Source organism: Petaurus breviceps, unplaced genomic scaffold (genome assembly GCF_028583685.1).
Source record: "Petaurus breviceps papuanus isolate PSGF00001 unplaced genomic scaffold, PetGlider_PUasm1.0 214, whole genome shotgun sequence".
NCBI classification, from domain to species: Eukaryota; Metazoa; Chordata; class Mammalia; order Diprotodontia; family Petauridae; genus Petaurus; species Petaurus breviceps.
In genome coordinates this window covers 4,784,715-4,812,011 of record NW_027185863.1, presented here as the reverse complement: position 1 = coordinate 4,812,011, position 27,297 = coordinate 4,784,715, and the positions used below count along the sequence as shown (strand labels likewise).

The following is a 27,297-nucleotide window of genomic DNA, read 5'->3' as shown; positions in this document are numbered from 1 at the left end:
CTTAGACACTGACAAAAAAATCATAACTAGAGTTGGAAGGGTCCATAGAGGTCATTTAATGCAACCTGTGATTTTACAGATAAGAAAAACAGGCCCAAGAAGTGACTTGCTGGAGGTCACACAGGTAGCAAGTTTATTTCTTGACATATTTTGAAAGGGTATTTAAAATTCACTTAGCTTTAAAAATTATGATCCAGTAGATGGTCAAAGGCAACATAGAATATCTCTTCCCATATCCCCATTTTCTCTTGATACTGTTTTTAAATTACTGATAGTTTTTGTTTTTATGTCCCCTTAATTTCTTTTTAAATTATATTTTTACAATAACTTTTTTAATGTTCTGTTATCTGAATTTGACAAGTACCAACAAACATGAGTATTTTCTCATACAAATAGGAACATAAATAGAACATTTTAAGTGAAACCTCAAATCCCCACTAAGTATAGCCTGTTTTATTGTTAAAATATATAATAAATTAAATACATTAAGTCTCAGCTCTGTTCTACTTCTCCATGTCTTCCCCCGAACCTCCCTACCTCCTCTTCTGTTCATTCTTTAGATCATTTATTGACATTTTTTTCTTCATTTCTTTCATCTTGGTATTGCTATCACTAGACCTCAGTTCCTGCCCCCATTCTCGTTTTCTTATTTTTTAAAGTCTCTTTGTTAAAATGAACATAGTTAAGCAAAACAAATCCATACCTTGGCCATAACCCACAACGTATGTCTCATTCTGTATTTCTAGTCCATCATCTTTCCAAAGAGGTGAAAATCTGCTTCACCATTGGTCCTCTGGAGTTATGTTTGGTCATTGCATTGATCAGAATTCTTAAGTCTTTCAAAATTGTTTTTCTTTACAATGTTGTAATTACTTTTTAAATTGTTGTCTTGGTTCTGCAAACTTTCCTCTGCATCAGTCCATACAAGTCTTTACAAGTTTTTCTGAAACCATTCCTTTCATTATTTCTTATTGAGAAAAATAATATTCCATTACATTCATAATCTGTAATTTGTTAGGTCGTTTCTTTATTGATGGGTACCACTCAATTTCCAGTTTTTGTTATAATAAAATGCTATGAATATTTTTATATTTCAGGCCTTTTCCCTCTTCCTTTGATCTCTTTAGGGCATGTGTCTAGGGCAATATTCCTGAGTCTAGTGACCTTTTGGGGAATCATTCCAAATTGCTTCCCAGAAATTTTTGGTCAAGTTGCAGTTCCACCAACTATTCACGTTCCTGTTTCCTCTCATTCTAGGTTTTTTTTTCTCTCTCTCTCTCTCAGCTCTGCCAAACTAATCGACATGAAATAGGAACTCAGAGCTATTTAGGTTTTGTTCACTATTTATGACTTAGATCATTTATTCATATGATAATTGATAGCTTATTCTTTTCTTTTGAAAACTGCCTGTTTATATCTTTTGACCATAAATATATTGGAGAATGGCTAATCATCATTTCCAAATGCATTTTCCTCCACTCCCAGAGAGCCAACCATTGTAACAGAACAAAAAAGAGAGGGGGGAAAAGCAGTACAGCAAAACTTAGCAACATATTAATTAGAATCCAAGAGTGTATACAATGTTCCACGCCCACAGCCATCCACTTCTACAAGGAAGGGAGGGAAGTGCATTTTCTCCTTTATTCTTTGAGATGATTCTCTTGATCTTTGTGAGTGGAGACAATGAAACTCTAAAGTGATTCCTTTTAAACCTTTCTTTTGGTTAAATATGAATGCATCACATTATTACCAACCTATGCTTAAGAAGTCATATCACCAAGAAACTGTGCCTGTCTGTGACCTTATTCATCCTTTTCCTTTCCCTGTACTCTCTTAAAATAAGGGTCAGCTTCTTGAACTGAAAATTTCCCTTTATACTGACCCTTCCTAATATAGTCAAGCCTATTGCTTTCCAAATCAGTGCTGGATCAGCTTTCTATTTTTTCTCAGAAATTATTTTTTTAAAGTTACAGTTCATTTGTTTTGAATATCCTTTCAAACTGTTATTTCAGTCTCTATTACCCCTTTGCTCTTCCTCAAAAATATGCTTTAAAAATAGATGGAACTCATTGTTCAATTTATCTGATGTCCTTCTCTGTAAAATAATTTATCTTTACCTACATCTCAATTTATCTGACATCAAAAATGAAAATAAATCAATATGTGCCTTTCTTCCGTTACAAAAAGGAATCCTACAAATGCCCCTTCTGTGTTCTGAGGTCCTTCTGAAAAAGATATTGACTTTTTGTCATTCAGCCTCATCATTTTCGAGACACCCTGGGTGCCAAAGTCAGTTACTGAACAAAAAACTCAACCAAAAGGCCCTTTAGATAGATTAGTGTGCTTCAGAGCTTTCAACCTCTAAAGTTTTTGCTGTAGCTAGTGACTGAGGAAGATTTTTATCCTTAGAAATGAGAGCCATGGTAATTTTCTTTGGACTTTGCTTCTCATAATTAATACAAGGTTCAGGCTTATAATAAGTCAATGTGAGCAAACTTTTTCCTAATTGTATGTGCATGCCTGTATGAGATAACTTATGAAATGTGAATCTATTTATCTTTTCTAATACAGTACAAGGAGAAGAACACTTCAGCCTTCCACACATCTTTGGCTCAAATTAGGTTTTTGTTCATTCATCTGTGTCTCCATTATATAGGCAGTTTTTGACTTACAAAATATGTTCTCTCCTGAAAGTTGTTTCATATATCAGTTGTTTGGAATTTGGAAAACAATTTCCCATCAAAGCAATGCTCTAAGTTATGACTAGATTAATAAGTAAGTCCGTAAAATTTAATATATTATATGATAATAATTATCATCATAATCTGAGTTCTTCTGGGATTTGGGACCATGGAATCATGAAGTAAAGGAGGGAGGTGATTTCTGGAAGAGAAAATGTCTTCCCAGTATCCTGGGGAAAGGTGCAATTTCCCACAAAATGTCAAAAGAGAGAAAATATGTATTTAGCACTTTTAAGTCTCCTTTTGTGTATACTGTCTCACAAATTCTAGCAGTCCATTCTCAACTGACCCCACTCTCCACTGTCCCCAAATGCCCATCTTCATGTTTTCTTAAGCATCTCTAATTCAATCCTCTATTCTTTCCATTTTGTCTCTTTTAAATGTTATCCATAGACCTTTTCTTTATGCACAAATTGCATTACTTCACCAGAATGTAAGCTTCTTGAAGGAAGGGACAGATTCATTTTTGTCTCTCTATTCCTGGGGCCTTGCACATTATAGACACCTAAGAAATGTTTGTTGAATTGGATTCAGATTCAGTTAATCTCAGTAAAATATCAGAAGGAAAGCAAAAGAATTGTTAAACTAAGGATAGTTTGAGTAATTGATAGCCTTCACTTAATTACTACTACAGAAGTATTTGTATTTTAAAAGAGTAGAATTTCAGGCTTTGTAGCTTAGTGAAATGGAAAAAGGAAAAGGAATTATTACATGCTAAGTTATGGGCCACCCTCTACTCCCCACCCCCACACAAATACACAGATAGAGTATCTACCTACTTTTCAGATAGCAGTCACTTAATCATGCTTTTTGATTCCTTTTCACAGTTTAGCATCATGGAATATTAAATTCTAAAGGGTTCTTAAAGTTTCCTAACCTTAGACGTCACTTCAGTCCAAAAGCTTCACTTTTGTTTTCAGAACTCCTTTTTCAACTCCTACTTTAGCCTCACTGTGACCCATCTTTACATTAAAAAATCACATCTATATTTTGCAGGTCTCCTTATTTTGTGGGAAAGAGGGTCTCCAGCAGAGTGGGACACAAATAAGAGTGAGCCAGGGCCCTACAAGTGTAATAGTTACTCATGAATTGGTAAACATTTTCATACATATACGCAGATTATATGTGTGTGTGTGTGTGTGTATGTATAGGTATGTGTGTATATATGCCTATATATACACACACATATCAGAATTGTTCATCTTAGATGATAAACAACAAAAGGAAAAAACAATGAAATTATAATTCTTTTGTACAATGCCAGGCATAATGCCACATGGACAAAAGGGTGAGCAAATGCTTTCAGTATTTTTTTCCTCTGTAGAAGCCTTGGGATTATTTTGGCCCACTGGAATCAGACCAGGAAAGAAATAATGTGTCTGCATGATTTGCATGGGGTTATCTGAAAAAAAAAATGGCACATAATTTAAGCTTATTGCGTAAGAGTTGTTCCTTTGCTTTATGTACTCTTCTATGTCACTTTTTGGAATGACTGGTTTTATTGATGATGAGATCTCTTGTCATCCTTATTTGGGTCTCTTGTCCTTTGACTTTTTGTTGGCATAAGGTAATTTGTGTTTTATCTTTGGTTGAGGATAGAAAATAATTTAATTTCAAGCCTGTTTTTTCTGATTTGATTGACACTCAAACCTTTCTTAAGAAGGAGACGAAATTGACCTATGGTCAAAAAATACAGGTGATTCAGTTTGTCGCTAACCATGCTCCTTTAGTAAATTATATAAATCAAACCAGCCCCACTAATTTATATATTCAGGTGCTAGGTTCATTCTCCATACTGTCTCCCCTAGTATGTCCAATCTTGGCTCTTTCCCGTCAGTCAGTAAATCAATGACCATTGAAAAGCACTTACCATGTACTTATCATTATGCTGAGTTCCAGGAACATACAGAAAAAGCTAAAACAGTTCTGGCTTTCAAGGAGATTATGTTTTAATGGGGGAGACAACGTGTATATACATAGGCATATGCAAAATATAAACCTAGTAAATAGAAGCTATCTTTAATGGGGAAAGCACAACCAGCTGGGGGAAAGGCCTCCTGCGGAAGGTAGAATTGGAAGTGAATTTTGAAGGAAGGCAGGGTTTCTAAGAGATGGAAATGAGGCAGGACAGTATTCTGGGCATGGGGGGATAGTTATTGCAAAGTCATGGAAGCTTCTATGAAAATACAAGAGTAGACCTTGTCCTTAGGTAGGCTGAATTTAAAATGGTTTCTAGAATTCAGAGATTCTGTGATATCCTCTATGAATGTACTGCATTCTCTATGAAACTTTCTCTGAGCTTCACAATTATTAGTGCTCAGTTTGTCCTCAAATTACATTATTTATGTTATTCATTAATTATGTTATTCACCTGTTTATACATATATATGTATACATGGATAGATAGGGAGGGAGGGAAGGAAGAAGGGAGGAAGGAAAGTAGATAGTATTCACTGGTGAGAATGTAAAGCCTTTGTGGGCAAGAATTAATATATATTCATTTTGCCTTGCCTGTAGTTGTTGTTGAATATTGAACCTTAGTGCTATTTAATACAGTTGGCAGAAAACATACTTAAAAATTCAAGCCATATGATTTTATCCTTCCACTTTATTCCACATTATGGACTGTAATATTCCTATATATCACTTGAACCTCCAAGCATTAAAACACATTATAAGATACTTAACATTTATATTTCTAGTTTTACAAAATATATCATAATTATGATGACTTGGTTAAAAAGCATTTTTTTGTTTTGAGATAAGTGATGGATCCTGTATATGAGTTGTAATCAAAGAATATAATACTAAATTAACCTGAAGCTTTCTTTCAAAGGTCCTTGCTATATTAATGTATGATTTTATTATATATTGGTAGGACTTTTTTAAAAAAAATTATTCTACTAACAGTTTTCATTGAACCAAGTTAAAGTTGAGTAATCAATCATCTTTTAATTATACATAATTTTGGGTAAAGACATCAACTTTTATTATTACTTTGCCCTTGAAGAACTTCTAAAATATGGCCCACTTCCTCTCCATTCTATGTTTTTCAATGTTATTTAAAATAGATAAGAAAAAATAGTTCTTCAAAGATATGATAGGGCCATAGAATTTATAGCAACCACAGAGGTCACTTAGTCCAACCTTTGCTTTTTTACAGATGAGGAAACCAAAGTCCAGAGAGATGAGTTACTTATCCAAGGTCAAACATGTAGTATGTGACCAAACTAAGTATGAACCCAGGTCTTCATGACTCTAAATCTAGAACTCTTTCAATACATGGCATTCATTAAGATTGAATTTCCTTTGAACTTCAAACACATCAAAGATAATTATAGTACTATAGATGATTATAGCGGACGTCTCATTCAATCCACTCATCTTATTAATGAAGAACCTTGGACCCAGAGATGTTCAGTAATTTGCCCAAAGTCATGCAAATGGTATAGTAAATTACAGAATTAGAATCTGATCCCAAATCTTCTGTCTCTAATGTCAGAAATCTTTCTACCACACTATTCATCCTCATGTTGTATCAATTCCATTTATTCACAGAAACATTTTGTGGTGTTCTTTTAGATACTATCTTATTTACTTCTAACTTGTCTTACATGGGACATGTGTTTGTTTCCTTCTTGGATTTTTATTACATTGTGAGCTCCTTGGTAGAAGGGACTATTTTTTAGCCTTTCTTTGTATCTCCCCCCACTTCTCATGGTTCCTGCAAATGTTTGGATATTCCTATTATGTTTGAATTTATATCTATAATATTGTAATGGGAATGTAAATTTTGAAGATCTTCCCTGCCCCTAGGCTAAAGTGCACCTGGAGCCTGGGGTGGGAGGCCTGTTTTTCAGTAGATACTTCTTGATTGGCCAGTGAGTCAATAAGGTTGTTACATTCTCTGAGCCAGGAGAAGGCTATTAAGCCCTGATGTGAGGCTTTGTTTTGGGGCTCACTTTGAGAAGTGTTCTGCGATTTGATCAGATGAAACTCCGGAAAGCTGTTGTCTAGAGCCCCCCGGCTTTGAAACCCAGATGTTGCTTGGTATGGATGTAATGGTTAGACAGTTTGGAAATCTGTCTACTTGATCTGTTTTTGTCTTGATAATTCTGTCTGTATACTTTGAAGTTCAGGGTGCTGACCTTTTTCCCCTGAACTAGGTAAACGATACATATCTGACTGATTAAAGTAAGCTTGTTAACACATTTTGAGTTGCTTTCCTTTATCAAAGCAAATTCAAGAACCTGTGTTGGCAGACACCCTGGGGATGCTGGGGTGCTTGCTGCTACAAATACATATGACCAAAACACATTAATCTTAGCATAACATATCACATATAACTTTAGATAACCTTTTAACTAATGTGCTAGCAGAAAGTGAGATAACTTTTACAACAGGAACAGACCTTTAAAATCACGGTTAAGCCTATTGGTGGAATAGTTAAGGTATTACAATCTGTAGGAATAATATTGCTGTATACAATTCCAGTGAAATGGAGAACTGCTTTTATTATAGTAAAACCTCCATTTCAAACTTCACTAATTCAGAATTCATTATCATTTTAACATGGATTAAAAGGTTGCTCTTGCCCCATTTCCTTAGGTGTTGAGGGAGACTTCTCCAAATAATTTAAATTTATAAGCAAGATGGAAAAGAATTTCTTTAGACCCCTCTAGAATAACTTAGTTTCAAATATTTTAGAAGCACTCATTTTCAGATATTGAATTAATATCTAATTAGCACCAGTTCTCTCTGAACATTTTAAGCAGATCCCAAAGGAATTCTCTTTGGCTTCCTTAAAGCAGTTCTGTAATTCAGTTATTATTACCCATCTATTAGTCTGAATTAGATTTAGTGATATTTGGACAGTTTGCTGTAAATGTCTTAACAACTGATCTGAAAATGTTTTTATCAACTTGATTTATCCAGATAATTCCCCCAGTTTTCCACTTCACTTTTTACAAGTAGACATAACCTTGTAGAAATATATTATATTTTAGTGTTTGACTTTCTTGTACTATATGTAACCTTATGAAACATTTATTTATTGTGAATGCATGTATGCATATATGTATATACATGCACATGTCTGTATACTTACATTTATACTTCTACATAAACACATACTTATATTTGCATCTTGTACTATATATGAACATATGTACACATACAATAGGCAATCTAAGCATAGTTTAGTCATAGAAATTGTGTATGAGTGTGTCTGTGAATTTAAATGATCAAGAAAAATTTAAGTAATTAAGACAAAGAAAATATTTTTAATGTTAGAAGGGAGCAAAGCAAGGGTATTTCATTCTTACCTTTTAAATTATCTTTCAATGTTTTATATTCTTTTATAATAAAAAAGCATCTTTTATACTCATTCTAAAACATTTTATTCTAACTAGTCTAGATGCTTTTTTTTTTCAAATTAGTCTGCTAAGAACAGGCATAATGCACTATTCACAAGATGCATTTTGGCAAATGAAATCCTCTTGAGTCATTAAAATTGCCCAGAAGAAATTAACACATTTCTTTCTTTCAATAGAATCTCTAGTATGGATTCATTCATACAAATTGGCTGCATTAGAAACTTAACATTAATTTAATTGTGTTTAAAGGTTTTCAACAGCTTGCCAAATCCCCAAAGCATGACTCTACCCATTTGATTGATTTGAAACCATACCCAGAAACTTCTAAATTGTTATATCTGCCAAAAGTCCTATTCAGCATTTAAAGTGCTTAGGCTTTTATCAGTGTTGAAAACTTCAGGAAACTAAACTTAATTACTTGGTAAACAAAACATTTTCATAGAAGTTCCTTAAAGGCTATTTTTCTCCTTAATTGAATAGCGTGGTATAAAATGGCATCCGTTTTCTAAACCATGTAGGAGCTACTGGGGAGGAGAGAGGAAAACACATTTGTGTATTCAGATTTTTTTGAGCATGAATAAACATTGGGACTGCTGTCCATATCAAGAACCTTCTGCTGGATGGATATGAGAAATTATTTCAAAATAGCCACAATCTTTCCATTTTGTATTTTTATTTTTATACATTGCCTTATCATGGCTAAATCCTATTCCACCCTGTGGGGGATGAGTCGGTATACAATTATCCCTTCCACGTGGCAACTTTCCCCATAGCAGTTTCCATGTATAGGGGGTTGGCATAAAAATTTACAGCCAACCTGCTAGTGACGGCATTTCCACAACTCCCACCTCCTACCACTAGGGGTTTAGCTCTGCATGGTCACTAAGTCCTCCAGTGCTCTTAATTTTCATATTTACTTTGTATTTTTTTAAATTTCTTTTTCATACTTTTAACGTAACATTGACCTACATATAGCCTATGACCAAATACTTAACTCAAATGTTACACTAAGGTACTATAAACACTCCATAAAAGAAAAAGAAAAAAAAATCAGACTTCTTATCTGGCATGAAGGAAGGGCCAACATATTTCACACAGATTTTCCAGATGTGGGAGCTTTATGCCCATATCCCCTAATCCACCACCACAATGTGAAAGGAACAACTGTAAGTTATGATATTTACAGATGAGGAAATTCAAGTCTGTTGAGGTTCTTAATTTCCATAACACTGTGATAAAGAGAAAGGCTGTAGGTCTTGTCGTCAGCCTGCTTTTGCTATTTTTTTTCATGCTATTTTTAAAGGCCGTGTTCTCCAGCAAAGCCGTTTTTGACTTTAACTTAAAGCCATAACTTTTCTAATACCTCTTGCACTCTCCACTATACTCCATGTGTCAAATCTCAGCGGTAAAATTTAATTTTTAGATGTTTATGAAGCAATGTAGTTTCATTTTCATCTCTGAATTTACATGTGATTGCCAAATAGTCATGATTTCTTTCCATAAGCATTAATTCATTTGATAGTAAATATTCCTACTACCTTCTTTCAGTATGATAGGGCTTATCCAGACCAAATTTATTTTCTCCAAGTCACATGGGATTTCTTCAAATTCCTTTCCCCACACCCAAAAACTAATTCAGGGTTATAGCTATAGAACCAGAAAGGATCTCAAAAGACCTATTTTCCATCTCCCTAATTGTGCATGGAGATAAGGAAAATGTGACATCCAAGGAAGTTAAATAACTTACCCAAGGTCACTCATAAATGACATAGTTAGAATTCAGCCCTGGATCCTCTGATTTCAAACATAATGTTTGTGCACCCATAGCATGGTACCTCCAACACTGAATGTGTGAGTCTGAAGTATAACAACATAATCACCATCAACTCTAAAACTCTCCTCTGCAAGTCCAGATGCCAAGTATGAAAAAAAATAAACTTCAGAATAAGTCTTGTTGTTGTTCAGGCATTTCATTCGTGTTCTTCACGACCTCATATGGGGTTTTCTAGGTGAAGTTACTGAAATAGTTTGCCATTTCCTTCTCTAGCTTATTTTATACATGAGGAAACTGAGGCAAACAGAGTTAAGTGACTCACCTAGGGCCACACAGCTAGTAAGTGTCTGAGGCCAGATTTGAACTCAGGAAGATGAACTTTCCTGACTTCAGGCCCAACACTCTATCTACTGAAGCACCTAGCTGCCCAGGGCAGACTAAGTCTACACAATCAAATGTGTGCCTGATGGCCATTGTGTATGTGTAACTGGTCCAAAGTTCACTTTAGGTGAAATTTTTAATTTTCTTTTTCTCCTGTGCACAGTATCTAGCAGATGGTGTGAGACAGTCCGTAGATAATTCTCTCAAAGGATAAGCTTTCTTCAATCATACATAGAACCTTCCAAAATTCGTTTAATTTACTATCATGCTTATATTAGATGAGACACAGAGTGGGGTAGTGGATAGAGAGCTGACCTTAGAGTCAGGAAGACCTAAGTTCAAATCCTTTTTTTGACACATACCAGCCATGTGACCCCTGGCAAGCCATTTAACTTCTCATTATCCCCCAGCAAAGTTCTAAGGTTGTAAGTTGCAGGCTAGCTGCTCAAAACTGTACTGGTAAGGGAGTTTTCTCACTGAATTTCTTACATTGATGAAATCTCAAGTATGACAAACAAAACAATTCCCTTTTACTAAGCAAAAGACAGGGTGATATTTCACAGGCCCTCCAGGAAAAAATTGCTTAGGGTTGTCAATGAGACACTTCATCTGACCCTTCTCCCCTCACTCCTTATGATTGCTTCAGTGAGGAACTCCCCTGGAAGAGGTACAATGGTTAATTTCAGTTTATGCAACGCAGTGCCACCTCCTGTGTTAATAGTCAAATCGGCATGTTCCATTAAGCAGAATTCTAACACAGAAATATCTGGAACCCTCTGCTTCTTCAGGCCATAGTCAGTTATTTTGACCTTTGTTTTGCCACTGGACTCCAGTGACTCTGGAGTAGAGTGAGGCTGAAGACTTTGCAGAGCTCAGCCCCATTGAAATCCAGTTCATGCTAGTCAGGGCATCGCTTCCATGATGTCATTGGTCCTCTTCGAGAACAAAGGACAAACAATAACAGTAACATGTTTAGAGACAAAGTTTCACCTGTTCTCCATAGGGGTAAACTCATCATCATCTATGAGCAAAAATACCTGTATTTTTCAGTGATCTTTTAACCAAAAGAACAAAAAAGCAAACTATTCAAGTTGAGAGAACAGCATGCAGGTTATCAATACTGTCAATATTAATTGCGGGTGTTTGAATGGAACAAATTGAAGGGGAGAAATAACTTATTCAGACAAAGGAGTGTCTTCCATCTTCTCTGGCTGGTGTTCTGAGACTGGGGCCACACTGCACTCTGGGCTCAGCTGCTTTTTGCTGACTTCGGGAAGGTCATGAATGGTGCATGGCATTTCCTTGTTCTTCCTTTGACCCAGCTGAATCGCTGTCACTTTAGAAGGACACAAGGAAGCATCAGGAGCAGATGCAGCAGGCTGGCAGTGGAAGAGGATGAGGAAACACTTGTAAAACTGAAAGCAGAAGAAACAAACAGTGACACAGACATGTAAGAAACGGTGAAATGCATGATGATTTGAACTGCTGGCCTCTCTTTTATGATTCAGTTCAGTACACATTTATTAGGTGCCTACTGTGTGCCAGACTCTGTACTAGGTTCTGTGGATGAAAACTAAAACAAAACGCCTGCCTCAAGGAGCTTATGTTCTTTGTGGAAAACAGCATGTATGTGCTAAGTATGCACAAAGCTAATGCAAAGGAATTTCCAGCAGGGAGGGTACAAGCAAATGAATTTCTGAAGGGGCTAGGGAATAAGAATAGACTTCCTAAAGGAACAGTTGGATTGTATGAGGCAGAGATGAAGAGATACACATTCTAGGCCTGGGACGTAGAGATAGGAGAAGGAATTTCATGGATAGGAAACAGGTGGGACAACCCAGAAAGATAGATTGGGATTAGACTGTCAAGCTCTTTGTTAAAACAAAATGGTTTATTTCTGTATTATCCAGGAGGCAGTGGGAATTCATTGGACCTTCTTGAGCAAGGGAGTGACATGGTTAGACTTATGCTTTAGGAATATCAATTTGCCAGCTATTTAGAAGATGGATTGGAGAGGGAAGAGAATGAATCCAGGATGATCAGTGAGGAGGCTTTTACAGTGATCTAGACAGGAGGTAAAGAGGTCCTGAGCTAGAGTGGTGGTCATGTGAATAACAGAAAGATAAATGTGAACTATCCTGTGGAGGCAGAATCAATAGCAGTATCTTAATCTTAGCTATAACATCACTTGTCTCGAGTGTGAGATTCCTATTCACTAGCATGGACCTCTTCTCCTAGTATTTAATACTAGAATCACAAACCAGTTGTGTTTAAGTCACATATTAGAAGTAATCGTTGAGCCAAGGTGGCAGAGTTAAAGCAGGAAGTTGCTTGAGCTCCTGCTCCAGCCACCTCTAATACCTGTAAAAGAAAATGACTCTAAACACATTTTAGAGCTATAGAACCCACAAAGTAACAGAGAGAAAAAATCTCTCATTGAAGGCAACCTGACAGGCTGACAGAAAGGGTCTATCACACTGAGCTGGGAGCCAAGCACAGTCCTCCATGAGGCATGCTGGCCCAGACTTGGGGCAGCCTAGATCTGCCTGAGCAGACTTCAGGAGAGTGAATCACCATCAGCTGTGGCAGCTTTCAGACTTCTCAACACACAAATGACAAAGAGAAAGTAAAAGGTCAGTGGGGAACTCTGTTGGAACTGTGTGAGCGAAGAGCACAGTCTGTCCTCTGTGCCCCGCGGGGCAGAGGTGAGTGTGGTGAAGTGGCTGCAGCTACTGCTGTGTGGCTGCCCCTGGAGCTTCTGTCCTGCAAAACTGCAGATCGTAAGGGGACCAAGCGACCATTCAGAGGGTAATCGCTCTTGCTTTGACCTGCTTGGATCTGGGTGGCAGTCTTGGGTGGTGGTCCTGGAATGAGGAACAATAGTGGGCCAGAACTTGTGGTGGCTGTAGAGAGGGTGCCTTCCTCATAGCTTTGACAACAACTGCGAAAAACCCAGAAATTTGGGACACAGCTCTCTCCACGCTGGAAGCAGAGTTCTACCATGGCCAAAGAGTTCAAAAGTCAAGTAATTGGCTGGCAAGATGAGCAAACAGAGGAAGCACAGTCAGACCATAGAATCTTTCTTGGGGGACAAAAAGGATCAAAACATGGAACCAGAAGAAGAAAACAAAGTCAAAACTCCTCCATCAAAAACTTCCAAGAAAGATATGAACTGGTTGGGGAGACTAGGTGGCTCAGTGGTGGAGTCAGGAGGACTTGAGTTCAAATCCGGCCTCAGACACTTAACACAAAAAAACTAGCCATGTGACTTTGGGCAAGTCACTTAACCCCAATTGCCCTCTATGAAAAAACAAACCAAATGGGACATTTGGGGCAGCTAGGTGGCTCAGTGATTAGAGCACTGGACCTGAAGTCAGGAGGACCTGAGTTCAAATCTGGCCTCAGACGCCTAACACAAAAACTAGCCATGTGACCTGGGGCAAGTCACTTAACCCCAATTGCCTTAAAAAAAAAATAGTCAAAAAAAAGAAAAAATATGAACTGGTCACAAGCCATGGACAAGCTCAAAGAAGGATTTTGAAAATCAGGTAAGAGAAGTGGAGGAAAAATTGGGAAGAGAAATGAAAATGATGCAAGAAAATCATGAAAAGTAAATCAACAGCCCGACTGAAGAAAATAACACCTTAAAAAACAGACTAGGGTTGGTCAGGTGGCGCAGTGAGTAAGAGTGCTGGCTCCAGATTCGGGAGATCTGGGATCGAATCCAGGCTCAGATGCTTAGCACCACACCCAGAAATAACTTGCTATGTAACCTTGAGCAAGTTACTTAACCCCAATTGCTTTAAAAAAAAAATGGACTAACTCAAATGGCAAAAGAGGCCCAAAAAGCCAATGACGTAAAGAATGCCTTAAAAAAGTTGAATTTGCCACATGGAAAGGGAAGTTCAAAAACTCACTGAAGAGAATAATTCCATCAAAATTAGATTAGAGCAAATGGAAGCTAATGACTTTATGAGAAATCAAGATACTATAAAAAAATCCAAACAAATAAAAAAAAGAAGGCAATGTGAAATATCTCACTGGAAAAATCACTGACCTGGAAAATAGATCCAGGAGAGATAATTTAAAAATTATTAAACTATCAGAAAGCCATGACCAAAAAAAAGAGCCGAGAAATCATCCCACAAGAAATTCTCAAAGAAAATTACCCTGATATTTCTGGAACCAGAGGACAAAATGGAATGGAAAGAATTCACTGATCACCTTGAAAAAGATCCCAAAAAGAAAACTCCTAGAAATATTATAGCCAAATTCCAGAGTTCCCAGGTCAAGGAGAAAATATTACAAGCAGCTAGGGAGGAACAATTTTACTACTGTGGAAACACAATCAGGATAACACAAGATCTGGCAGCTTCTACATTAAGGGATTGAAGGGCTTGGAATATGATATTCTGGAGGTAAGAAGAGCTAGGATTAAAACCAAGAATCACCTACCCAGAAAAACTAGTATAATGCTTCAGGGAAAAGTATGGTTATTCAGTGAAATAGGGGACTTTCAAGCATTCTTGATGGAAAAAAATAGAGATGAACAGAAAATTTGACTTTCAAATACAAGAAGCAAGAGAAGCATGAGAAGGTAAACAGGGAAAAATAAATCATAAGGAACTTATTAAAGTTGAACTGTTTCAGTATAAGGATAGTTGAAGGGAATATATATGTGTGTATATGTATACATAGAGGGCACAGGATGAGTTGAATATGAAGGGATATCTACAAAATAAAATTAAGAAGTGAGGGGAATATGTTGGGAGAAGGAGAAAGGGAGAGATACAATAGTGTAAATTATCTCATAAGAGGCAAGAGAAAACTGTTACAATGGAGGGGAAGAGCAGGAAGGTGAAAGGGAATGGGTCAACCTTATTCTCATTGAATTTGGCTTAAGGAGAGAATAACATACATACTTAATTGGGTATCTTACCCTACAGGAAAGTAGGAGGGAAGGGGATAAGAGGGGGGATGATAAAAGGAAGGGCATCATCCAAAAGATTGGAGGAGAGGATAGTTAGAAGCAAACACTTTTGAAAAGGGACATGGTCAAAGTAGAAAATAGAATAAGTGGGGGAGGGGCAGGATAGGATGGAAGGAAATGTAGCTAGTGTTTCACAGTGTAACTACTATGGAAATGATGTACTACCTATATTGAATTGCTTATCTTCCCTGGGGATGGATGAAGAGGGAAGAAGGGAAAGAATCTGGAAATCAAAGTTTTAAAAACAAATGTTAAAAAAAATATTTTTGCATGCAACTGAGAAATAAGATATACAGGCATTGGGGTAAAGAAATCCATCTTGCCCTACTAGAAAGTTAGGGGGGATTGGGGCAGGACATAAGAGAGTAGACTGGGGGAAGGGGTATTCAGTAGGCTCACTATTCTGGGGTTGGGGATAGGGGAAAGTCAAGAAGAAAATTTATAACTCAAAATCTTGTGGAAATGAATGTTGAAAACTTAAAATAAGTAAATAAATTGGAAAAAAAGGAAGTAATCATTGTGATATTATTGAGGTGATGAAGTACTATTGAGGGTTGTACAGTGGATAGAACAATGTCCAGAATTTTAAACCTTCCTCTGTCACTTGCTACCTATGTGAACTTAATTTTTCTCATCTTAAGTTACCTTCTCTGTACAATAAGGGGACTGGACTAGATGAAGTATGAGGTGCCTTCTAGCTCTCTATTTATTATTATATACTATAATCTCTTATTTATTATCCTAAAGTCACTTTCCCTCTATGGACCTTATTGTCCTCATTTGTAACATGAGATGGTTGGAGCAGATGACTTCTGAGGTCCTATGCAACTCTAAATCTCTGATTCTGTTAAGACAATTCATCTCCCTAGGGCTTAGTTTCCTCATCTGTAAAATGAAGAGATGGTAGCAAATGACCTCTCAGGTTACTTCCAGCTCTCCATCTCTAATCTGCTAGAAAGAGTTTCTTGCCAATCTTAAAATCCTTACCAATCCAAGCCCTCCTAAATCAAAATGAATCTGATTTTTTTTTCTTTTCCCTTTCAGGAATACTTATCATGATGTCTCTGTGCAGAGAAGTGCACGTGTATGAATATATTCCATCTGTACGACAGACTGACCTCTGCCACTATCATGAACTATATTATGATGCAGCCTGCACTCTGGGTGCCTACCATCCCCTGCTCTATGAGAAGCTCCTTGTGCAGAGGATGAACCAAGGCATCCGAGATGACCTATACCGAAAGGGAAAAGTGATCCTACCAGGGTTTAGAGAAATCAGGTGCCCTGCACCTGATCAGTTTCTAAATTCTTAAAAAGGAAGGAAGAAAGATTAGGAAGGAAGGAGGGAAGCAGGGAGGCAGGAAGGAAGGAAGGAAGGAAGGAAGGAAGGAAGGAAGGAAGGAAGGAAAGATTTGCCAGAAATAATGTGCAATAATGTACTACTGTTGTACTCTACACAGCAAAAGAATACTTGAAGATATATTTTAGACCAACATAGTCTTGAGTCTTTAAACTGTAATTTAGAAGTAGGCATGAGGAATCTTCTCTTCCTAAGCCATTGAATATTTATTACTGCTTTGCAAATAGTTAAAGGAATATATTAACAGTAAAGCTTAGCTCAAGAAAGGTACAAAATGGTGTAGCTAGAAAGAAAAATTAATGTATTTCTGTGGGTGTGACATGTCAGAAAATGTTTATGCTTTCCAAAACCACACGTGCTCATTTTCAGGTTTATTTCAATCACATTTTTTAAAAAATATAACTGATATTGGAAAGTGGTTATGCACAGAAATTAATATGATGAAAGACTTTTTGAGATCATCATTGGCAACCCTCCTCCAGCCATACAGATGGCAACACCTTCTCATCCTTTGTTATTCTTATCCAATCTTTAAAAAAAAATTCTTCATAGAAGATACACCCCTCTCTAGAGACTTTTATGATATTTTTTCTTTTTGTTTTGTTTTTAGTATCTTGTGAACAACAGCTAAACATTTTTGTTCTCCAAGTGACTCACCTTTTTTCCCAGTCCTGAGTAATCTTTTATTCATTCATTTAATACAAGTCATCATTAGAAATATTCTGTAACCTGCTTATATTCATGCTATGTCTTTCAATTGCCTTTTGATGTATTGGTTAATTTTCATTTTCCATGACATACGTTTATTCCTTGTTGACTATTACTGGGAGAGTATTGGTCTTTAAGAAATAGGCTTGTGCAAGTGGCAAGCAGTTTGGATTCAGCTAGAGAATGTCCAATTTCTCAAATGCAAACCAGCGTAATCTCTTCCTTATATATGCATTAATGTTCGTCCTAAAAGACAGAACTTTACCACTATCACCCATAAATAATCACAAGGTCTTACACATATAAACCTCAAGGAAACACAACATAACTATTCCATACACGCTTCCCCTTCTCCCTCCCACCCCACCCCCAAAATCCTGTTTGTTTGTTTTACCAATTGCTGAGTTCTCATTTAAATGGATTTTTTAAAAACTGGCAGAAGCAGTCATGTGTTTAGGCCTTCACATGCCTCTACTAATCTCTGGTCCCTTTTATCAGCCAAATTTTTTTGCTCTATGGCTACATAGTTGAATTTCTAAAACCAAATAAAATAAATCTCAAGGAATATAAAAGAAGACAAGTGTGTAAAGCAACTTCTGTGCAGGGAAGAGTTAGTATCCACTTTACTTTAGGAAGTTTGTTTTATTGCAATATTTTCTTAAAGGAATAAGGAAAATAGTAAAGAATAAAATGTAGAAAACCCTACTGGGATATAAATAGGGAGAGTTATTGAATTATACAGGGAAGTTATTTCAGTCACACGTATAAGTCTTAACTGCTATAACCAGGGTTCTGCTCTGCAGCCCATTTTCAGTTAGTTTTCCATACTGACAATTACATTCAGTCAGGTGAGTGAAGAAGGCAGTGTTTGCTTTATTTCTTCACTTGGGCTGATAACATCTCAGTCTGACCTCTCTATAGCACAGAAGGAATGAAGTACAGAACAGCTGTCCCAAGATTTCTGCAGGCCATCCTATGGTCCTAGCCAGCCTACTGTGATATGCATTGACTTTCAGCTGATTGTTCCTGCAAGCAAAGGGAAGGAAGACTCAGTTTCAATGGACACATTTTATTTCAACAGCATGACAAAACCATAGAGTCGAGTCTGAAACAGTATGAATACATTGTTCTTCCACAACAAGGCAAATTCTTAAATCTGAGCAGGGAAATTTCCATCTAATGTGTAAGTAATGAATTTGGGGGATTCCCACCCTCCCCTCACCCCATTCAGATGTGATCACCATTAAGGAAGGTATTATATCATTAGAGGAGTTCTGGTCTTGGAGTGAGGAGGGATTTGTTCAAAAATCCCACCTCCATTATTTAATAGTTGGTCGACCTAAGACAAATACTTCAGTCTAATAAACCTCACGTTATTTACCCATAAATTGGGAGTATTAATAAAATAAGTAGTTGCCTCAGGGTATGCTCAAATGAGTTAATTGTACAAGGCTCTGCAAAATTTTAAAGTGTTTAAATCAATGTTATATATTATTATAATATAGAAAAAGATGGTATTTTCACCTCTGAAATAGCTACATCAGCATTAGCAGGCAAATTAAAAGTTATTTGGGTAACACACCTTTATTAGCCTTATTCATTTGATACCCTCATATATCTGAAAGTTACCCTTAGATTTCACCTGAGCAGTGATAGTATTAGTTTAATTAAAGGCATTCTACTGGGCAAGTGTCAGAGTTTCAGGTGAGTTGGTAGAAAGTGTTCAGTTATTTTATTGGATTGATTTGTCAGTAGTATATCATGACTAAATTCAGCAAGAAGGATAATTTAGAATAACACCTATTTGCTTAGTTAAGCTATTCAATAGAAAGCTGGCTGAGTAGCAGACTACCCCTATTATTCACTAATTACCTTTAATAAAATTTAAACCAACAAGTTTTGGGTTAGGGAGAATTTTGGCTTAAGGCCATTGAGATTGAGGGGAGTAGGAAAATCTATGATGGATTTTTTTAAAAATTGATTTGAGCCTCAGTACAATGGGCTTATTTTGCATGGACATATAACCATGGAAGTTCAGTGAACATAGTGGACATTCTAATTTAAGTGATGGCTGCAGTTACAGAGTGAAGGTGGTTTGTTTTGTTTTGGTTTGGTGTTTTTAGGTATTTGGCATTCTTATATGGTCCTCTTTGTTAGCCTATCACATGATATTGCTTCTGGCTTCTTATGCAAATCTTTTTTTTTTTTTACCTAGAGCTATCATTTTATTAGTCTGGGGACCTCCTAGTTTGAAACCTTCCAATAATGCAGATCAACAGCTCTACAACTTGAAGAGTTAGAGAGTCATCTATGGGCTTGCCCATGTCATATAGTTAATACATGTTAGAGACAGGACTTGAATCCAGGTTTTGGCTAGCCTCTAATCACTATGGTACATTGCCTTAGCACAGTGCCTGGTCCATAATAGGTACTTACTAAATGCTTGTTGACTGTCTTCTCTAGGGCATCATTGTTACCTAGGACAAACTCTTCATTAATGAGAAGAATTTAGACCAAATTCACATTTATAAGCCCGAAAGAGAATTCATAGGTGTCAGTTAATCTTAACATTTTGTTTTATTAATTCATCTTTAAAATTACTTTCAAAGTCATTGAAAAAAAGGGAAAAAACAATAGACAGCAAAACATTTAACGTGAAATATTAGATTTTGAGGACACGACTTAAAAAACAGTTGGGAACCAATTTTTGTTGACCATTCCCAAAGTATATTGTATTTCGGTACAAACTTGGCTGAATGTGCTCAGATTTCAACTGTTGAATCATTCAGGTCTCCAATGTATAGCCAAGTATATCTGTATTAAACATAATGAGTAACTCTAGTATTACCCAGGTTGATAGTTCTCTTTCTGTTTGCCACATGTTGAAGAAATCCATATAGTACTTTTAATAAAAAGTTGCACAATGTGGTCTTTCTATTTAGAGGTGGACAAAAGTACATAGTACTTATTTAATTCTTCTCTGGCACTGGCTTACATGTTCCTTCCCAGTTCAAGAAAAGAAGCTGAGCCAGATCCCATAATACTTTAATACTTTGCAGTTTGTTTCCATTAAACAGCATACACTAGTCACACTAGCCAGAACTAGAGGAGAAATTGTAAAATTGTTAGCAATGTGTCTCTGGTTTATTTAACAGAAGCAACATTTCCTTTTTCCATAATGAGCACCGGTATAGGAAAAAAATGTATACATCTTCCTTACAATATTATCCTAAGACTTCAATGAAAACAGTGTCCTAGGCCATATTAAATAGAAATTGAATGTTAATATCAGAAGTAAGTGAAAGCCAAGCAGGTCAAAGTGTGACCATGTATCAGGAATACCCTCCTTGCCTTAATATATCTAAATTATCCCTGTAGTTCAGGGGTTCTTAACCTTTTCTCATGTCATGGATCCCTTTGGCAGCCTGGTGAAAAACTTACAGTCCCCTTCTCAGAATAATGTTTTTAAATACATGAAATAAAATAAAATACATAGCAGTAAAAAGGAAACCAAAGGTTAATGAAAATAAAATTTTTTCCCCATCTAAGTTGACAGACCCCAGGTTAAGTGCCCTTGCTTTAAAAATAATAGCAAGACCAATTAGAACTTCAAGATACAATTCATTTGAGCAGTGTTTATGAATTTCATCAGTTTGACAAGACACAAAAGTATTTGTTCCAGTGGCAGTTAAGTGGCACAGTGGATAGAACGCCAGGCCTGGAGTCAGGAAGACCCATCTTCCTGAGTTCAAATCTCACTTCAGACGTTTAGTAGTTGTGTGACCTTGGACAAGTCACTTAAATCTGTTTGCTTTGGTTTCCTCATCTATAAAATGAGTTGAAGAAAGAAATGGCAAACTGCTCTAGTATCTTTGCCAAGAAAACCCTAAATGGAATCAGAAAGGGTCAGGCACAGCTGAAACAACTGAAAACAACCATTCCAATACTCTTAACAATCTGACTAATATTTTGAGTACTCATCATGTTCAATATTTGCTCACCATTTAATCTCTCCTTTCATGGAAATTATATCTAGAAGGAAAGAAGTGTTTGTAAGAATACAAAAATGCGTTGCAGATACAGAATAAAATGTGGTAAGAAGAAAATGCTAAGATTGAGGAAAAAAAGATCAGAAGGTAATACCTCCAATTAATGATACTCCACTCTTTTGCCAAGAAGAATAGCATTGCTCCTGTTACTCTTACCACCCAAAAGACTTTGTAAATTCATGTGGTCCCAGTGATAATCCTTTGTAGCCAAATCATCTGAATTATAGCCCTTCCAAAAACAAAAACAGATAACAAAATTCTCATAGAGTTAAGTAACCAAGCCCTCTGGTTTTGTTTTTGTTTTTTTAATATAATCAGTATTTCAATGAAATCTAATTTTCCTTCTGGCATACTGCTTCTTTTCAATGCCATTCACATCAAGAAAGGGAGAAAAAAGACCTACACATTAGGGAAGTATTTTGCTATACCAGATTTCCTTCCTCTACTAAAATGTCCTCTGTTGGTTTGATGTTATGTGTGAGCATGGAGAACAAAAACAAATGTTTAACATGAAATGCAAGAATAATCTATTAAATGCCTAACTCAATCAAGTTCATTCTTTTTAAGAGATAAGATAGTAATCTTATGTAGACTGATCCATTAAGACAAGCTCTTGAATTATATAGAATTTTAATCCTTGTATTGTGATGAGCCTCAATTTGGGTACTCTTATTGAAGAATTTATGTCTATGCAATGTAGTTCCATCAACAATGCACATTGCTTTAAAAAAATTTCATATGGATTTCACAGACGACAAATGTATAATGTCTCCTTGTTTACATACAAAGCCAATTCTTGATGTTTCCATTTTGACTTTGGTATGGAAACTATGAGACTGAAATGAGAGGGAGAGGTAGATATGTATACGTGTGTGTTGATCTGAACCTGTGACTTGAGTGGCTTGGGACACTCAGAGAGTGTGGTCTCATAGCTGCTTGGCATCAGAAGTAGGACTCGAACTCAGATATTGACTTTAAGACTGCTGTTTTTTCAAGCTGCCTCCTGCTTTTGATCTATTAGTTCAGATTGTTTGATGAATCCAAATTTTTATTTTCTGATATTCATGGGTGGTTTCCTAATGGTTGCATGATTAATTGAAGCAGCTATATTGAGCAAAAAAAGTGCCAGAGATGGTAGTGTTTTCTATATGCTGCATGTTTCCATTGTAAAGTCATGCAGGTTTTGTAATATTGTCACTTGGGCATTAGCCTATAGGCAAATGAAGGTATATTTCTGTAAGTTCTCTTAATTATTTTATCAACTGTGTCAAACATTTTCATCAAAAAAATAATCTGACACATAGCTGTCTAGGTTTTGGTTGGTGGGATCTAAACATCACCTTGGAAATTTCTGTCATTCTATAAAAATGTGAATGTAGATATAATTGTATAACTATACACACATATCTACACAAGTTTTATTTTTTTATATTGCCTTCTTTTCTCTTCCATAAATCTGTTTCTGAAATCCTTTCACATTCACACTGATTCCAGTTTAAAAAAAAATCAAATAATGATTGTCATTCATTTATTGTTGGGCTTTATTTGAAGAGGGGAAGGAGAAGTGATTTGTATTTTGGTGATGACAGAGCAATCTTGATAGAAACATTTCAACAGCAGCTTTAAAGTGTATACCTAATGTTTAAATGCTAACCAGTATACTTAGTGTTTAAATGCCTTGTCAGACATCAGGGTACCCTATTTTAATACTTGAAGAGGAGTTCATGTGTAACTCATGCCTTTTTGTAGGCTAATGGGAGGGAATGTGTATTGGATACATGAAAAAAAAAGTATCTTTACTGATGTCAGTTCAAACGAAAAAGGTTCCTGATTGGTTAGTTGTGTAAAAACTTTACACCCATTACTACATCTCACATCTTGTTTTGTTCTAGATGGCACATAATTATTCAATTCTTCAGATAGAAGCCAGTGTACTTTTTTAACAGCTTTGAGGGTTTTTTTGTATGATGATTTTTTAAATGAAATGTGTGCTCTCCAAACTAATTAAAGCTTGAGGTTTTCCAAGAGTCACATTTTAACAGTGTTTGTATACATTTTAACTCTTTGATATTTTCTATTTTGGTTTTGTATATTTTTAAGTATGCACAGTGTACAGATTTTTTCTTGTAAATAAAACATGTTTTCATTTGTCTAGTAGTACAGATCTCTTCTTTAATTTGTGGTGACAAATATATGTTAACTAAACAACATAAGTGTTGCCCCCCCCAAAAAATTGTTTTTTAATCTACTCACCACCCCAAAAATGTCTTGATTAGAGAGAGTGGTAACGGGCAAAATAAAGGAAGAAGAAGAAGAAAGAAGTGTGAATTCTTAGAAAATACTTTAGAATAGGTAGAAAGGTATTGGACTGAGTGCAGATTGAGACTTATTTTTGGAAATGGTCAATGTAAAAATTACTTTTACTTGACTATACATGTTTATCAAAGGGGTTTTATTTTTCTTGTTTTCTTAATGAGGAGTAGACAGTAGGGGGAAAACTGAACATGAAAATAAAATTGAATTAAAAGAAAGAGAAAACAGGGTAGTTGGCTTCATCCCAAAATTCTTTGGGAGATATTGGAGCTTTAAGTGGTCTGTGAAGAAATATTTAGTTGGATATAACCCTCATCCTAAAACTCATGTAATAAAAGATCTGAAACTGAATATAAGAATAACCCACAGTTGAAGTTAAAATAGGAGATTTTTTTTTTTTTTAGTTTTTGGAGAGAGTAATTAACATGTGCAGGAGAGCCCTCGAAAGGGAAAATCAACCAGAAAAAAAGCTTGGGGAAAATGAAAGGAAATTGTGCTGGAAAATGTTGTAACACATTTTTACTAGCCAAGCACCTAGACTAAGTTACTTACAAATGGACACCATTCCACACCAAATTATGAGGTTATTTTACTTGACTGAGTTCTATTAAGCCTTTGCAATGGAAATAAATCATATGAGGGAAGACCACTGACATTCAAATGGCCTAGAAACATTCCAAAAATCAAATTAGCCTTGCTATTTTAACACTTACCTTGAGTGAGGAAAATCTGTTAATTAAATTCATATGGAAAAAAATGTTCATGTTTTCCAGGTTAGCATGTGAAATCCTTGATGGGGAGCCTTAAGAATTTTTGATATGATAACTTATGTGAACAGTTGGGAAATGCTGGGGACATAAATCACTCTTGGCAGATGTGCTGAATTAGAGAACATTTCTTCCACAACCTTCAAGTTATCTTCATTTTTCTTTTCCCCCCAATGTGACTACATTCATCAAAATAATTAAAATGAAGACCCAGCTCAACTCTCTAGGAATGGGAGATGCCATAAGTGGAAAACATAAATCAACACTCAAAATACCAAAGAATATGCCACTCTAAAGGCAGTATTCACTTCTTTATCTTTGAGGGTCACCAGAGGTGTTTAAGAGGTCTACAGGAGCCAGAAAGGCAGAAAGAGAGATGGAAAGAAAGAGGGAAGGAAAAAAAAGATTGACAAAAATGAAGAAACTTTTTTAAAAATGAAAATGGGCAAAGAAAATAAGATGTCCATGATACTGCTAGACCTCATCCATCCTGATTTCTAAATGAAACCAATATCTGCATCAAAACCTGCTTAAAGTACCAAGGGCAAGAAACTCTCAAGATTAGCATTTGTAAATGAATGTAAACATTGTGTTGGGTCAATGACAGTGTTTCAATGAGGATTTTTAAACTACTGGTTAGTTATTATTTAACTGGGAAACATTACTTTCGATGAATGAGGCCCTTCTTGGAGAAACTTACTACAAGATTGTCCCCAGTTTCTTTCATTCCTAATTATGATTACATTGGTTTTGTTTGTGCAAAAACTTAAATTTTATGTAATCAGAATTATATATTACACTTCCTACAAACCTGTCTCTTGTTTAGTCACTAACTCTACCTTCTCCATTGGTATGATAGGTAACTTCTTCCATGTTCCTTGAATTTGTTTATGCTATCACCTTTTTATATCTAAATCATGGACCCGTTTTCTGTTTATGTTGGTATATGTTATGAGTTGTTGGTCTATGCTCAGTTTCTGGAAAATTGCTTTCCAGTTTTCCCAAAAGGTTTTGTCAAATATTGTATACTTAATCAATTCCATTGATTAAACATTATTTTTCAACCAATATCAAATCATTTTGATGATTAGCTTCTTTCAATTTATCTAAGATCTCTCAGATGACAGAAGTACTTTTTACCACTTAACCTATCCGGAGAGACTGTGCAGGTTGGGTAAGAACTGACAGACAAATCTTCTGTTCCATGGGCATAGGATTTGAGAACCCAGAGTCACCTCCATGAATGAGGAGGTACTAATCAGAGAATATTAGTGAAAAAAATCTTACACATATCATAAAATGTCCACTTCTACTGAATATAAGGAGACATTAAAAGAAAATCTAGATTAATGGTACTTTAGGATGGCAACTCTAACTATAGACTAAATTTAGGAACTATAAAGCTGGGTAATTATCTCTTAGGTAAATAGCAGGGAACTATAAAACTGTATGCTTTAAAATGCTATTACAGTCCTTGAGTCTAATGGTAACCATAGTTCCAAAATATGATTATTTTAAGAGATGGTGTGTGTGTGTGTGTTTAGATTAAAAGAACCTTTGCTATTCACATGCCTCTACCTTTTCCTGTCCAAAAGCACTAACATTCATCTTAAATATATATGTTTGTTCAAATCTATTTTGATACCCCAGATTCCTATCTATGAGGAACTGGCCTGGACTAATATCATCTTTAATAATCACAGTCAAGTGAATATCAGACTTTTCATGCTGGCAGAGAAAAAGCAGATGTGACAGCCTGATCAACCCTGAGCTTTCTGTTAGAAATAACATTTTATAAGCTGTTTTCCCAGATACTGTCCTAACTATATTGTGTCATGCTAGAGAAACAAACAGTAGTTAACTTGAAGAATGAGGCTCCAGCTGAGAGGCTGATCACAAAAAAATCAAGCCATAAAGAGTAACCAATGGCTTCAGAAAATCCATCTTCAGCAGTTATCTTGGTATAATTAGAGGTACATAAAAGGAAGAATTTTCTAACTCCCTGTGACTGTTAAACAACAAAAAACAACACTAACATGAAGAGATTAAAGGTGGGACCCCCAGTAAGCTCATGCTTTCATCAACAAAACCTGTTTGTGTGAGTCTGAGAGAATACAGTTTGGGAGCTCCATTATGCCAGGGCAAAAATGTGGGGTATAGCCATGGAAGAGTGTTTTGGTTATAAATAATAAAATTAACTGGTACAGAGCCCAAGAACTCTGCCCTATTCACACCAACTCTAAATAAAACAAAATGAGCTATGCAAATTTGTGTGGTACACAAGTGTACATGTGCACGCACACACAGCAAAGTCCTTATAACAGAATGAGAAAGAGCAATAAAGCAAAAAGCTGGAGAAAGCATCTGAAGTGGATCAGACGTACACAGAGATGAGTGCTAGGAAATTTAATTGTGAAAGTGTTGAAGGGTTGATTCACGTAGAATCTGAAGAAGTAATAAAGGTGTGGGAAAAATATGAAAAAATACTGAAAAAAGTGTCTAAGAGAACATCATGAGCTTCCAACTTATATTATTTTTTGAGTCTTTTTAATTTTCTGGAGGCAAATTGAGTAAAATGTTTTTTGCCTAGGGGAGGCTAGGTGGCACAGTGAATAGAGCACCAGCCCTGGAATCAGGAGGACCTGAGTTCAAATACGGCCTTAGACACTTAACACAAAAACTAGCCGTGTGACCTTGGGCAAGTCATTTAACCCCAACTGCCCTCCAAAAAGCAAAAAAAAAAAAGTTTTGCCCAGGGTCACATAGCTAATAAATGTCTGAGGCTGGATTTTAACTCAGGACCTCCTCACTCCAGGGCTGGTGCTCTATCTACTGTACC

General features: G+C 36.1%; 2 protein-coding genes across 6 annotated transcripts in view; one reads left to right on the top strand and one right to left on the bottom strand.

Annotated features, from left to right (window-relative positions):
* Positions 1-27,297, top strand: part of ST6GAL2 (ST6 beta-galactoside alpha-2,6-sialyltransferase 2) — a 190,933-nt gene that overhangs the window by 114,254 nt on the left and 49,382 nt on the right. For 3 of the 5 annotated variants that reach the window (XM_069093993.1, XM_069093992.1, XM_069093994.1), the window contains exon 6: positions 16,306-23,535. The exons of the other annotated variants lie outside the window; for them this stretch is intronic. In XM_069093993.1, coding sequence (XP_068950094.1) covers positions 16,306-16,574 — 269 coding nt within the window. In that variant the 3' untranslated portion in view covers positions 16,575-23,535. Of the gene's footprint in view, positions 1-16,305; positions 23,536-27,297 lie in introns of those variants that run through there. 5 annotated transcript variants of the gene reach the window in all.
* Positions 10,024-27,297, bottom strand: part of LOC138165721 (vertebrate ancient opsin-like) — a 313,361-nt gene continuing 296,087 nt past the window's right edge. Inside the window, exon 4 of the mRNA XM_069093997.1 lies at positions 10,024-11,686. Within this exon, the coding sequence (XP_068950098.1) occupies positions 11,447-11,686 (240 nt within the window). The 3' untranslated portion in view covers positions 10,024-11,446. The remainder of the gene's footprint in view (positions 11,687-27,297) is intronic.